Source organism: Halichoeres trimaculatus, unplaced genomic scaffold (assembly GCF_033239565.1).
Source record: "Halichoeres trimaculatus isolate MK-OKI-2021-1 unplaced genomic scaffold, fHalTri1.1 fHalTri1_scaffold_22, whole genome shotgun sequence".
Classification (NCBI taxonomy): domain Eukaryota; kingdom Metazoa; phylum Chordata; class Actinopteri; order Labriformes; family Labridae; genus Halichoeres; species Halichoeres trimaculatus.
The window spans coordinates 3291527-3306386 of NW_027437200.1; the positions used below are offsets into that span (position 1 = coordinate 3291527).

At 45.1% G+C, this 14860-nt stretch overlaps 1 protein-coding gene across 1 annotated transcript in view; it reads left to right on the forward strand.

Annotated features, from left to right (window-relative positions):
- col4a5 (collagen, type IV, alpha 5 (Alport syndrome)) overlaps positions 1–13505 on the forward strand; it is a 44328-nt gene extending 30823 nt beyond the window's left edge. Inside the window, exons 23-49 of the mRNA XM_074662011.1 lie at positions 43–234; positions 309–477; positions 679–771; positions 865–969; positions 1098–1195; positions 1434–1584; positions 1724–1837; positions 3032–3199; positions 3498–3587; positions 3778–3924; positions 4010–4108; positions 4189–4278; positions 4364–4503; positions 4585–4711; positions 4792–4971; positions 5047–5097; positions 5191–5376; positions 9494–9627; positions 9730–9802; positions 9890–9961; positions 10194–10322; positions 10524–10622; positions 10723–10935; positions 11024–11201; positions 11296–11410; positions 12287–12459; positions 12556–13505. Coding sequence (XP_074518112.1) covers positions 43–234; positions 309–477; positions 679–771; positions 865–969; positions 1098–1195; positions 1434–1584; positions 1724–1837; positions 3032–3199; positions 3498–3587; positions 3778–3924; positions 4010–4108; positions 4189–4278; positions 4364–4503; positions 4585–4711; positions 4792–4971; positions 5047–5097; positions 5191–5376; positions 9494–9627; positions 9730–9802; positions 9890–9961; positions 10194–10322; positions 10524–10622; positions 10723–10935; positions 11024–11201; positions 11296–11410; positions 12287–12459; positions 12556–12637 — 3468 coding nt within the window. The 3' untranslated portion in view covers positions 12638–13505. The remainder of the gene's footprint in view (positions 1–42; positions 235–308; positions 478–678; positions 772–864; positions 970–1097; positions 1196–1433; positions 1585–1723; positions 1838–3031; positions 3200–3497; positions 3588–3777; positions 3925–4009; positions 4109–4188; positions 4279–4363; positions 4504–4584; positions 4712–4791; positions 4972–5046; positions 5098–5190; positions 5377–9493; positions 9628–9729; positions 9803–9889; positions 9962–10193; positions 10323–10523; positions 10623–10722; positions 10936–11023; positions 11202–11295; positions 11411–12286; positions 12460–12555) is intronic.
- Positions 13506–14860: the final 1355 nt, after the last annotated feature.

The following is a 14860-nucleotide window of genomic DNA, read 5'->3' on the forward strand; positions in this document are numbered from 1 at the left end:
AAGATTCTCTATTAACTGCTTAATCTGCCCCTTCCCCTCCAGGGTGGCCCTGGTCCACAAGGCGCTCCAGGATTCCCAGGGGAGAAGGGAGACCCAGGTGATGCTGTCACAGTCAGTGGAGTGAGAGGGGAGAAGGGTGACACTGGCTTCCCTGGACCTCCTGGTCTTCCTGGTCTTGATGGTCGACCTGGTCGTGATGGAGTGCCTGGAGCTCCCGGACCCAAAGGACTCCCTGTAAGAGGTCTCCACTGAGTTTAGACTGATCCATCCATCCAAGGTCCTTTTCTGAACTCAGATCTTTCGGACAGGGTTCCTTGCTGGTGAAAGGAGAGCGAGGGCTCCCTGGTGAGCCAGGCTCCCCAGGTATTCCAGGGGACAGGGGGGTTCCTGGAGCACCTGGATTTGGCCCTCAGGGACCCTCAGGAGAGAAAGGTATCCCAGGAGTCCCAGGAAGACCTGGAGGTCCTGGTGCACCTGGTAAGAATTCTTGGTTTATTCAATACTGATCCACTTCCCCCTGTGCTGGGTTCAGATTTCATGATGTCTCTGAAAACAGGATGAAACTTCCAACCTGACATGATCCCTCAGTTAAAAGGATCTGGATCAATCTCTGGTCCAGACTGTTCTTTGAAGTCTATTTCACACACACATTAAGATTTACTGACCCTTACCTCACAGGTTCCAAAGGTGAACCAGGTCTGTCAGTGGCTGAGAAGGGCTTACCAGGACCAAGAGGACTGGATGGAGAGCCAGGACTGCCGGGTGCACCAGGTACACAGTCATTTCTGTAGAGGACGAAGGCTTTTTTTCAGGTGCGGAGGTCAAGACTGTGCCTGTTTGCTAACTGGGCTTTTCTGTCATCAGGTATCCCAGGTGGGCCTGGACAGAATGGTTTCCCTGGAATACCAGGAGCAAAAGGTGAACCTGGACTCCCAGGAATTGGACTTCCAGGACCTCCAGGAGCTAAAGGTTGAGATAAACACAGACTTTTGCTTCCATTATATGTTTTTATTTACAAATGTCTCTTCCTTACAACCTTCTCTGCATTTTGGCACAACTCTCCCCTCCACAGTGCTAAGTCTTGCTCTCTCCTACAGGATTCCCTGGTATCCCCGGCCAGCCAGGATCTCCTGCAGGACCTGGCAGACCAGGTGTAGATGGACTCCCTGGCCAGCCTGGAATTCCTGGACCCAAGGTGGGTAGCTTCATAGGGTAACAACAATCCACCACAGTGTAAGCCAAGCCCAGCTGCAGTACTGGGGGGGTAGCAGGATTTAAAATGAGCTGCACACGAACCTTGTGGACTATGTTAAACTTATAGTTCATAGTTCAGGGGGGACGGTTCTAAACCCTTTTCCCTCTGAGACCCTCACTCTGGTATACTGGTGCAGTTTATACTCAGACACCAAATTGGAACTGTCTCTGTTTGTCAGGGCGAACCTGGCTTTGGCCTCCCTGGCCCTGCAGGCTTACCTGGAGTACCTGGAGGTAAAGGTTTTCCTGGACCAAAGGGAGATCCTGGTTTCCCTGGCGGCCCTGGTTCACCTGGACGATCTGGATTTGATGGCGCTCCGGGAGCTAAAGGTATTGTTCAGTTCTGTATAAGGGGATGGGAGAAGAGTCAGGGGATCTGAAGTCAAACTTTGTAAGAGGAGGAAATACTGATGAACACTAAAGAAGCTACAAGCACTCTGAACTGAGTTTCCCTCTTGTCCCTGCTTAGGTGAGCCTGGTGTACCTGGTATTCCTGGAGCTCGTGGCCCACCTGGATCCCCAACTGTTGGTTCACTGGGTCCACCAGGGCCACCTGGACCACCTGGCCTTATGGGACCACCAGGTGAGACACATGCAGATGTATTATCCTGCTTATCTCTCTTAAAGAAAAAAACAAATAGAGCTTATTGATGTCATCCTGATCAGTGAAGAGCTTAGAGAACTGTCTCCTGTTTGTATCCACTTCTTGTTTTTTGCAGTTTTAGAGTTTTTAAAATAATCATTTTCTTCATGGGAGTCGCCCAGGACTTTGTATGATTCCCTTGTTGTAGTTGTTTTGATCTTCTGATATGTTTGGATGTTGTTTTGGTACAAGGGTTCAACCTTTACACTATGCACGTTCCACATGAGCGCTCCAAAAGCACCTGAGCACCAGACTGAGTGTTAGGGGTTTGATTCTGGGTTGAATGATGAAGACAGTTTCCTTTGGTTGGTGATTCTGGTCTGTGCAAGGACTGAAAGCATTTATCTGAATAGCGGCTACTGAAAGACCTCCATCTCTTCCTGAAAACTTCACACTGTGTCTGCTTTCACCAAGCACCAGCTCTTGACCTTGAAACCACCCTTCCTCGGCTGAATCACCACCCTCCACCTTCACGTCACTCCTCACCCATTTAACATCATGCAAGACTTGTCCCTTCCAATGCTCCAACCGTGAACTAACTGAACCAGAGCACTTCCTCTCATCACTTTGACCTCGCTCTTCTTATCCTGGGAATGTCCACAGACCCACACACTAACCTGTTTCCAACATTTCAAACACTCTGAGTATGCATTAGTCTCTGAAGGACATCCTCTTTGTCCTGTTTGAGTTCAGAGATTCAGTGCAGATTCAGAGTGTTTGAAAGAAGCTCCATTTATATGGTTTAATGCATTTAATGCATTATAATCTGTTCTCCTCATCTCATCTCCCGTTTTATGCAACACTCCGCCCTCTGCGTTTTGAAACACGCCCCTTCCTTACCTACGACGCTCTGACTCCAAGGCGAGAAAGGTATTGTGACCAAATGCTGGTGCTGGTTGGATGGATTTATTCTCTCTTTGACTTAATTGCTTTGTTCACCACAAACACACAAATACCTGCACAGATGATGTGTCTTACTGTTCTTAATTAAAATCTACTACTGTTCTACGTTTATTGAAAGGGGGTAAGACCTGGACTGCCTTCACAAATTTACTGAGATGCAAAACTTTCCTCAGCAGGACTTTAACCTCATTCCTTTATCTGGAGAGTAAAGCTTCCACATCATTGTTGCAGGATTCCCTGGAGGAAATGGAGCAAAGGGAGACCCCGGCCCCCCAGGATTAGACATCCCAGGTCTGCCAGGAGACAGAGGGAGTCCTGGTTTTCCAGGTTCACCCGGACCAGCTGGTACCCCAGGACCTCCGGGTGGACCTGGGAGGGACGGCGTACCTGGACTGCCAGGTAACTTATAACACTCTCTTCACTTGCTACTTGTGAATGCATGAACATTTTCCAAACTCAGAAAAAAACAGCTTTTATTTTTCTCTGCTAGCTAGCCAAGTATCAGGATGAATAACTGGAGATCTGTTGGGATGTCAAGCAGACTAACTGTCCAAAAGCCGTTTGCTACAATCAGAGTCAATATTTAATATGTGATTGATCCTGTCATCAGAATGCTGTGTCTGTATTTAAGACATTCATATTGAGTATTTTGATAGTTTGTTTACGTGTTGTATCTTAAATGTCCTGCTGGCTGCAGGTCAGAAAGGAGACATGGGTCCAATGGGACCTCCAGGACCATCTGGAGGACCAGGAGGCCCAGGAGGCCCAGGCGGTCCTGGAGCTAAAGGTATTCACAGAAACACAGAAACATCCTTTTGATCTCCCACATTGAGTCATGATGTCCGATACACTCATCTTATCTAAGGGGAGGTATATGTGTCGTACATCTACTTTAGGAAACAGTTTTTGAAAGAATGAAAGCCCTGACTCAAAGGAACTGGATCTTACCGCGTAACAGACAAATCTCTGTCCTCCAGGTGAACCCGGATTCCCAGGCAGAGATGGCTCCCCTGGTGGTCCTGGTGGTAAGGGAGAAAGAGGGGAGCCAGGTCTCCAGGGACCCCCAGGAACCAGCCAGCCACCATCAGTCACAAAGGGAGCTAAAGGAGATCCTGGATTCCCAGGTACACCTGAACCCCTTTTACTGCACCCAACATGGAACATTTCCCAAAGTCCTCCTCACCAATGTTTGGATTCTGTGTTTTACAGGTTCCCCAGGTCTTCCAGGTCAAAAGGGTATCCCTGGTCTGTCTGGTGACCCTGGACTGCCAGGATCAGATGGACGCCCAGGACTCCCTGGACCACCAGGTATTGATTTACTTCAACAAACATTATTACATACTTAACTGTGCAGATATATACAATGAACTGTGTCTGTTGTGCTAAAGGTCCCAAAGGAGATCCTGGTATCCCAGGAGGCCCAGGAGGTCCTGGAGGTCCAGGTCCTAAAGGCAGCATGGGAGAAATGGGATTCCCAGGTAAGCTTTGATAACAGCTCAGTTTGCTGGACCTAAAGGGCCAAAACTAAACCAGATCATAAAGACTGATTTACTCTTAACACAGGACCATCAGGGCAGAAGGGTCTACCAGGTCAACCGGGTAGGCCTGGAGGTCCAGGACAGCCAGGAGGGCCTGGTTTCCCAGGAGCTAAAGGTGAACCAGGTTCTGCTGGAGTTGGACCACCTGGACCAGTTGGACAGAAGGTACAGGACGCAACCATCCAACACCATAAACCCTCTCAGCGTGAATAAGGGGTCTCACTCAATGCTTCTCTGGGTTTATAGGGTGAGCCTGGACAGCCAGGATTCCCAGGAAGTCCAGGGCTTAAGGGGAATCCAGGAGGACCTGGTGGCCCAGGTTTACCAGGAGGTCCAGGTCCCAAAGGAGACCCTGGTCTCCCAGGATTCCAAGGTAGGTTTTGTTTGAGAAGGTTCACACACCTCTTTCAGGTATCCTGAAGATATTAATGTTACAACAATCCTTCTATTCAGGTTCACCTGGTATCCCTGGTCCCAAGGGTCTTGATGGTGGACCTGGTGGCCCAGGCCTCCCAGGAGCCCCTGGCAGACCAGGAGAGCCCGGACGACCGGGAGGACCAGGACTTCCAGGTGACAAGGGTCAGGCAGGTCGTGATGGTATCCCTGGACCAGCTGGAATCAAAGGAGAACCAGGTACATCCCAACCAGAGTGCCTGACTCTGTGACAAATAGATTTGTTTGACTCACCTCTGGTCTGTCACTCTGCAGGACTCCCTGGTTATGGAGGCCCTGGCCCCTCTGGTCTTCCAGGATTGCCTGGTAAGTACCCCACCCCTTCATGGAACAGGTCACGAAATCAGTCGTTTGAGTTTGCGCTAAGACAACCTCATCTTTACGTCTCTTTGTGTTCAGGTGCAAAGGGTGACCCTGGTCTCCCTGGCCCATCTGGCAGTCCTGGTTTCCCCGGCACCAAAGGAGAAGCTGGTTTCCCTGGTGCCCCTGGTGCTCCTGGCAACATCGGCCCACCAGGGCCTGTTGGACTGGCTCTGCAGGGCCCCAAAGGGCTCCAAGGACAACCTGGACCACCTGGAAGAGCAGGTAAAGTACTTTGGTTTGCATTTTGTCACTCCTCATGCTGCCAGAATTGCTGCCTGGTTTTCTGATGGACTCTGACAGACCAGGGCTCAGGTAGAGTTTTCTAAGTTTATTTGGTAAGGAGCTTCCTGCCCTTCCATATACGTACCTGGAATGGCAAAGCCTGACGTTGGGAGAGCACACATCCCCTCTCTTTTATGTGCGTAAATGAAAACTCAAAGCAGGGAGAGCATCAGCAAAGACCTGTGATAAACTGTGGGATGTGATGTGATTTTAGGATGTGGTTGGACAATCACTCTTCACCAGATCTTTTGACTGCCCAATTTAAAGAGCAACTTAAAGAAAGTGTCCAGTGTTTGGGGGAAAAGCGGCTTAAAGTTTAACCAAGCCCCACAGACATCACTGATGCAAGCTGAAGTGTCCAGTACAGGGGAAAGGCCGATGTTGAGGTCAGAAAACCAGGCAGCGAATGGCAGACTCTCCTCTCTTGAGGACGAATGCTTTCATCACCATGTCCAGTGATTTGCATGGAAAAAGCCACATCACTGAGCAAGCACCACCTGTCCAGTCTTTGTCCAGAGCACAGAGCACAAATAAGACGAACAGTGGATGCTGATCACACTCCTCTGCCAAAGCTTTGTCACCAGGAACCTTCCAGTCACCAAAAAGAGCAGCATGTGTTTACAGCACTTTGTCCCATTCATCCCCCAGTTTGTGTTTTTATATCCTGTGATTCATTCATCCCCACATCTCCACACACCCTTCCCCTTTTTAATCCCACGGTTTGGGACGTTGTGATCTGTGAATCTCTCCACAGCAGCTGAGCTACTGTGGATGTGTTTACTGGTGTGTGTCCAGTGAAGAAATGTCGGTGTGAAACAAACAGGGCCTGAATCAAACTCAGAGCAACTCAAACTGCATGTCATAAAAATGAAGTCGAGGAAAGTTTTGACCATGAACCCTTCTCTTGTAGACTTGTAGAAATTCAAAGATGGATTCCTGCCCATTGAAGTGAAATGATGATTGTGACCTCATGTTTGAATTGCTAAGGGTTTGGGTCTGGCTCTGCAGTTTTGTATTCTGTATATTCGTTCCACCAATCAGCCATGTGCATGGACTGTTCATCCCAACATAAGCTCACCTTTCATCACAAAAGAGCTGAAAACAGTGCTGGAAAATGTAGACAACTAACAATGAGTATTATCCAACTGTGTTGGTTTGACTGTTGAAGTCTGATGATGTGGTTTTTATAGAGAGACTTAAAGTCACCAGTGACACACCAGCACTGTGTCAGGCTCTTTTTTGGTGACAGGTTGAGAAAAACAGTTTTGACATTTCCCCCCCTTGTTTCCTGTGGCGTGGCCCCGCCCACTTTGGTGTGGTCTCGCCTCCTCACGTGATGGAACGTGCCTCTGGCTGCTGCAGGCCCCACAGGTCAGATCAACCGGAGTCCAGACTTTTCCTGCACGCTCTTCCCTGAACCCCTGACTGGGTTTCACCACACTCTGTGATCTAGAAGAAACAAATCACCTGAGCTCTGTCGGGAAATCACTTCATGTCTTATTTCTGACTCTGAGTCTCTCTAACTGCTGTGTTCTGTCACCCTCTCTGCACACTGTTGGGTAAATAACACACCTTTAACAAGTAAGCACAAATCTGTAATGAATCCAGAAACGCACCTGTGACTTTTGCACAGTTAGCACGTCTTTGTTACTATAAAATATAAATCTCACAACCAACTGTGTCACAAGTTTAGGATTGTACTCACAAAAACACACAACGTAGCTAACACACCCAGTTAAATCACTGTTCTTTAGTAACTCTCACTAAAACATATGTTAGCAAAAGATATTTGAAGACTTGTTTCAGCTAAACTTCCTGTAAACAATTGTGTGTCTGCCCCCCTGGTGGTCAAAAAGTAAGCATTAACATCTATGCCATGCCAGCATTTTCTTACACATAGCATTTTCAAGCTAAATGTACACAAAAAACACCCAAAAGTGAGGTATGAATATCAAATTCTCACTGCAAAATTAAGTATTGCATTATTTATTACAAACATGGTGTTTTTGAAACCCTGTCAATCCTACAGTCTAAACAAGGCTGATTATTTGGACTTGTGCATGTTCCAGTGCTAGCCCTGGCTAATATTGGTCGAGTCCAGAACATATTTGCTTTTGTATCTAAAATAAGAACCACTGAAAAGAGAAGAATCGGAAAAAGTATTAATATACTCAAAGTTTTGCCAAATATTAATCGCTAATTTAGAGTTTCCTCTTTTTTTCCAGAGATTCTCTTTCCTTTACTGACATTTGAGATTGAAACCTGCAGTTTTCTACCATTTGACCTCTAGGGGGCGGTGTACACGTTTAAAGACCTTTGCTAGCTTGTTAGTCATGTATTTCATTCTGCTGTTTAAACTCTAAGGCTGTTTTCCAATCTGCCTCCTACATACTACATGTGAATGAAGTATGTAGTAGGTACTGCATACTGCCTCCTACTTTTGCATGCAGTATTTAGTATGACTGTTCTGTTGGGTCTGTTTCGTGGAATACTACTCTGGTTTTCAGTTTTGGAAAATGGAGCTACAGCTTTTATTTATTTTTTACTATTTATTTTGCCTTTATTATAAATGTACAACACAAACTTTGGGTAGATCTTGGCATTTTAGTTATTTTGTTAATCATATCACAGCAGAATCATCATATTTTGTTTCTAATCTTTCTCCAAAAGTTATATTATTTACTTAAAAACAAACCTGGAAGGGGTTTTTATTTTAACAGCTGATGGAAAAGCCACTTCCAAATAACCCACATATGGTTTAAAAAAGTGAACTAGTGGTTTATATGGGTTTCAATGAATTTGTATAAGTAAACGCCTCTTTTATAACTGGAATCAACAAGATTTATTTGGTTTTCATTCTCAACATTTTACTTCTATCTCACAAACTGTCTCACACTAGTGTTGTAGTATTGTAGTTATGAAGCCAACTAATTCCACTAGATCGCAGTAATTCACCAAAACCTGCCACCCACACAGACAAACAGCATTAGCGCGGTGCATTGTGGGACACAGAATGCCAGGTAGACTAGTACGTTGCATACTAAGAAATTTTCCTGGATCAGTAGGACATCCGGGAATTTTTGGCGTACGGCAGATTTTGCAAGTTTTGCATACTACCTACAAACTGAATTCCGGCTCAAATAATAGGCAGTTATGGTGTAATAGGCAGCTTGGAAAACAGCCAAAGACGTCACAGCTTTCAAACAGGAAGTAGGGTGCATTGAAGCGTTATCCTCCAGAGGGTAGCGCCCCCCTGTCTGAGTAGAATATCTCTGTGCTGATGCTTTCCTCTGTCTGAATTCTTTTTTTTTTTGCCCTGTGCTGTCGTGCTGGCTCCACTTTACTCTGGAATTCTGGGAACCCTAGGTCCTCCAGGTTAGACTTGAACGGTTTGATGGTAAAAGTGTTTGAAGTTGTGTTTTAACGTCTCTTTACTCCTCCAGGTTCAACAGGACGCTGGTCTCACCATTAACCAAATACATGTGAAAAACACACACACATTAATAATGTTCTGAATATAAACATGATCCCTCTAAATGTGTTCCCATTAAACAAGCTTGATATGATTCCCCCCCCCCCCCCCCCCCCCATATTTCAGGCAAATTGTGTGTGTGTTTTTTTCTCCTGTGTCTTTATGTGTCAAGAGTTTGTATAAAAATTACAAACTGAAAGTATTTCTGTAATTCAGAAAGGCTCAAAGGGGCTTTGAATTCAGATTTAGACACCTCAGATTCCTCATGTGTTCTGGTCACATTTTGCATTGATTTTATAACATAGTGATTGAAGAGCAGATGGTTGTTTATTGTACAAAATGCAGATGACTCACTGCTGTACTTCACTAATATCTTAATTTTGATGGCTACATTTTACATTTTTTTCTTCTCTAAAGTTTAAAAATTGAAGTAAGGATATGTTTTTTCTATTTTTGAATTAAAATGTGGTAACATCACAATTGTCCACCACTAGAGGGCGACAAACCACGTTGAAATCTATTTCATTGTTTTTTTTTTTTTAATCTACATTTCTCTACCTAACCTTTCAATCTTGGTATCTAAAGGTGCACCTGGCCCACAGGGTCCCCGTGGACCCCCAGGAACTGGAGGCATAAGAGGAGAGAAGGGTATTGCAGGTGCTCCAGGTCAGCCAGGATTCCCTGGACAGAAAGGAGACTCTGGTACTCCTGGTTTCCCGGTGAGATACCTTTGTCTGTCGTCACGCACAGACCTAAACAGATGAGGGGCTGAAAGGATCCTCTAAGGGATTGAAATTAAAGTGTTCCTTCTCTTCTCTCAGGGTTCTTCTGGTCTTCCTGGTTCTCCTGGTATAAAGGGAGACATTGGCTTGCCTGGCGTTCCTGGATTCCCTGGTCAGTCCAGAATATCAAACAGCTCTTTCAGTTTTTCTTCTTTTTAAAAACTGCGACTAAAGAGTTGATTCATTTTATGACCTCCAGGACCGAAGGGAGAATCAGGGATCCCCGGGGGCAACGGGCTTCCAGGAGATCCTGGAGATGTTGGAGCTCCAGGTGAGAGATCCTGTTTACCTTGGGACTTATGTCCAATAAAACAAGTGTTTATTGATGTCAAAATATGATGTAGACCCTTTATTACAGGGCTGTCACTGTATCAGTTTTCACTGTGTATGACATGACAAAATGTAGGACATCAGGATATTTACTGGAACAACATGTGACTTCAGACAGTTACCATACTTTCATCTGGTGCCCCATTCCTAATGATGTCCATCCTTACCTTTAGGTCTACCTGGTGACCCTGGTGTACCTCCAACTCCCATCGTGGTGAAAGGAGAGAGGGGGCCTCCTGGTCCTCAGGGTCTGAATGGTGCCCGGGGACCACCTGGTTCCCCTGGAGGTGGAGGACTTCCAGGTGGGTAAACATGGACTGATGAAGGTCACTGGATACTTGTATGATTTGACGGGGTTGAGTTAATGTTCTGCAGATAAAAGTCTTTGAATTTTCTGATCTGGATTTCAGAGTTGGAAAGTTTCTCTGCCCGCACTTTTTGTCAAACCCTTAAGAACTCAAGTCAAAGTCCAATAATGTCCTCTCATCTCTGTCCGGCCTCAGGCTCACCTGGTTCCCCTGGAGATCCTGGTCTGGAGGGTCCTCCTGGCTTCAGTGGCCCAGCTGGCAGGAAGGGAGACAACGGACCTGCTGGTCAGCCCGGTGAGTGTACAGAGCTAAGATCCGGGGGTGCAGTGCCCAGAGCACACATCAACCCTAAACAAAAAACCTCTCTGTTAAACCCCTTCTCCTCTGGTCTTAGGTCAGCGTGGCTATCCTGGTCCTCCTGGTTCTGATGGTCCTCAGGGTCCTCCTGGTCTTCCAGGATCAGTTTCTGCAGCCCATGGCTTCCTCATCACTCGGCACAGTCAGGGTCAGGACGTCCCGTTCTGTCCTGAGGGAACCAACCTCATCTATGATGGATACTCTCTGCTCTATGTGCAAGGCAACGAGCGGGCCCATGGACAGGACCTGGGTATGAAGACTCCAGATGGTTTGGTTCTATCAGAACTCGAACAGTAAGTTCTTCATGTGTCTGACCCTCTTCTTCCCCCTCACTCCAGGCACGGCTGGCAGCTGTCTGCGCAGGTTCAGCACCATGCCCTTCATGTTCTGCAACATTAACAACGTCTGCAACTTTGCCTCACGCAACGACTACTCCTACTGGCTGTCTACGCCTGAGCCCATGCCCATGAGCATGGCACCCATCACTGGAGAGAGCATCAAGCCGTACATCAGCAGGTAAGCAGAGAGAGGGACCAAGAAGATAGACTTTACAAGAGGAGGTCAGGGTGTTTAATGTGTGTGTGTGTGTGTGTGTGCGTGTGTGTTTCAGGTGTTCGGTGTGTGAAGCTCCAGCCATGGTGATTGCAGTCCACAGTCAGACCATCCAGATCCCCACCTGTCCCTCAAACTGGGAGGCCCTGTGGATCGGATACTCTTTCATGATGGTAAGACACGACACGTAGACACGTCCTGTTAAACAAAAGAAAAACATCACCACCTGCGTCATTCACACATTTTCACAGGCTGAGTTTGAGAGAAATATTCAGACTGTTGTAAACATACAGGAGACTCAGGTGACTGTAAAACATCATTTGTATTTTGACTAGTGTATATAAAAAAACAATTCTTACTGTTTGTTTAGCTTATGGCTGGCTTCATAACAATGGCAAGGTTCCTAACAACTCAAACGATTGCTATAACAACTTTGATGGCCTACTTCAGTCAACAACATATTACATTGTATCAACATTACATGATGTGTGATTTTAACTTATTATTTACACCCAGAGATATCAAGATCTATTGGCCGATTAAATATCTATTTACTTACAAATTCAATTTAATGTTGACACAGAAAACCTATAAAGGTAGTTTTTTGTACACAGAAAACTCACAGGAGGAATTGATAAGGGAAACGATAAAGAATCAGATCGATATGGGCATTGGTGTCAATACAGTCTTAATAATACCCATCCCTAGAAATAAGTCTGTTTTTTGTTTTTGTTTCTCAATCAAAGCCAAAAACCAGAAGTTACATTTAGAAATCTGAAAAGGGAAAGTTCTGACTTGAATTAAAATGAGAATGTCAGGTATTTTGTTTATTTCTTTGTTTTTCTATCTGGTCTAGCTTCTGACTGTCTCTATAAAAAAAGCCTCTCAGTCCTGAGACGATCCCATTTGATCTTTATCTCCCTGAACTAACGAGCTACAAAAGCATGGCAGCCAGCACTCAGGCTGAATGTTACAAAAGATATTTACACATAAATGAGCTTAGTGATGCTTGCTAACATAACCCCTTCCTCCTCCCTCTTTCTCCTCAGCACACCAGTGCTGGTGCTGAAGGATCCGGTCAGGCTCTGGCCTCTCCTGGTTCCTGTCTGGAGGAGTTCCGCAGCGCTCCGTTCATCGAGTGCCACGGCAGAGGGACGTGCAACTACTACGGCAACTCCTACAGCTTCTGGCTGGCCACCGTGGAGCCCTCTGAGATGTTTAGGTACGCCGTGTGTCAGGATGTGTTTGGATGAAAATAAAGTTTTCTGCATGTTTTATATTGTCTTAACCCTCTTTATGCTCTGCCTCCCCTCCACAGGAAGCCGCAGTCAGAAACCCTCAAAGCAGGTAACCTTCGAACACGCGTCAGCCGCTGCGTGGTCTGCATGAAGAGGACGTAACGGCAGCCGGCCATCCCGCGGTTGCCTGCCACGCCTGCTCGATAACAAGAGATGATTGGATGCTTAACGGGGGACAAGTAGGGGGGTGGTGGTCGCAGCGATGGTTAGGCCATCGCCTTGACGACAAAGTGGAATTCCAATGGTGCATTGTCTTCCGGAAAAACAAAACTAAACCATGGTGCTACTGTGCAACACAGCTTAAACAAGAAAAACTGACGAAAATAAATCTTCTTTTAGTCTTTGTTTTTCTTCAGAAGTACCTCAGAACAAAGCAGAAAATACCCACTAATGGTGCCATGATGGATGTGCAACAACTAAAGTGCATTTTTCAGTTCTTCTCCCTCTCTCCTCCCTCTCTCCTTCCTTTGAATCACTCTGATCAAAATGTGATGTGTTAATCCCTCAGACAGAAGTGATCTTTTAGTTTGTTTTGGGCCTTATGATGAGGAGTGGATGCTCTCCATGTTACCAAATCGGCACTTTGACTTCGGAACATCCAAGATGAGAGATGCACTGACGACGAGCTTTCCTTTAGTGAGACTGACTGCCTTTTTTTTTTTTGATAACTAGCTCTTCATTCACCCTCTCTCCCTCCCTCTCTTTCTCCTTCTCTCCGTCATTTCTCTGTCGTTTAACGTACGTTTGGTGGTACTAACCCTGCTGTAGCCTGCCCTCTAACCCTCAGCCTACACCTCCTTCTCTTTCTTTCTTTTTTTGTAAGTAATGAATGTGTATATTGTGTAAAACACTTTGTTTTTAGTGTGTTAGGTCCTGAATCGGTTCCAGCTGTTTGTCATACGACCATTTTCCAGGTTCTTCTTAGCTCACACACTCACATTTACACACAGACACACACACACTACTCACACACACACACACACATTCAGACACAGCACTCAGATATTGTACAAAGTAAGGCTTTTATGAATGAAACAGTATTTTATATATTATAAATATATATTTGAAAAAGAGGATTAAAGGTATATAAACTTTATTTGGCTGTGGGAGATTGTTCACTGTTTTCTGATGCAACAAAAGGTCAGGCGTTTCAAAGCTAACAGCTAACGGCTAACAGCTAACTACTGAGCACAGACGGAGCCATGTTCCCTCACCACCCACAGACCTGTATGATATCAGCCACGCTTACGTTTTGTACTCAACCTGTAGAATGAATAATGTTGACCTGAGTAAAGGGGATTTGCTTTAGCTAGTCTGTTGATTGGGGAATGTTCCAGAAATTTGTTCAGAAAGGATATGAGTTAATTTTCGGCTCCTTGATGAGAACACCATGATGTTTGTTTTGTGTTTTTTTTAACATTTCCAGGTGCTGGGCTTCGCTGTAAAAAGAGGGCCTGTGTGTTATTGTTTATGGGGAGTGCATTGAGCATTTTGCGCCTCTGAACCTTTAAATCCACCTTCTCTGGCTTGAATCTGTTTCCAAATTGGTTAAAGTGTTGACGCTGAGCTCTCACTCAGGTGAGTGCGGGTGTACCTTTAAATCAGGTGTGACGCTCTCTGATGTGATGCGTCTCTCGCGTCAGGTGACTCCTGACGTGCTGTAAGTCTACTCCAGCTGTTCTTAGAGGGGAAGAAATGTTTTATTTCCTGTGATTTTTATTGTTATTTTTATTTTTTCAAACCTGCTTTTACAAATTCTAATTTTGTCAACCTGGGGTGCGATTAAAAATGTGTATTTGTTTTTTTTTTCTTTTTTCATGTTATGTTATCCAGAAGTTGTTATAAACTTTTAAGACTGAAATAAATACTATGTCCAAAGTGTTGTCCTCTCAAAGTGTTCTTTAGCTCAATTAAACTCCCATTATGACTCCTTAATCCCTTTTTAAAAATCATTATTATACATATGTATATATATATTCACAGTGGGGAAAATAAGCATTGAACACGTCAACTTTTTTCTCATTGCATTTATTTCCAAAGATGCAATTCGAACAAAATTTCTACCAGACATTGGTATTCACTCAAATAATCCACACATGAAAAGAAATCACAACATTCAGATCTATAAATAATGATTTTGTGGAATTAAGTACAATAACACAGGAAAAAAGTATTGAACACACCATGGAAAGGCTGTATACTTTGGCTTAGGAAATGCACCATACCACCTGAAATCTGTCAGTAATTATTACTTGAACTTCCAATTAGTGCAAACCAACATCAGCTGGGCTAGGGCAAATTGATGGTCCTATAAAAAAGGTGTTT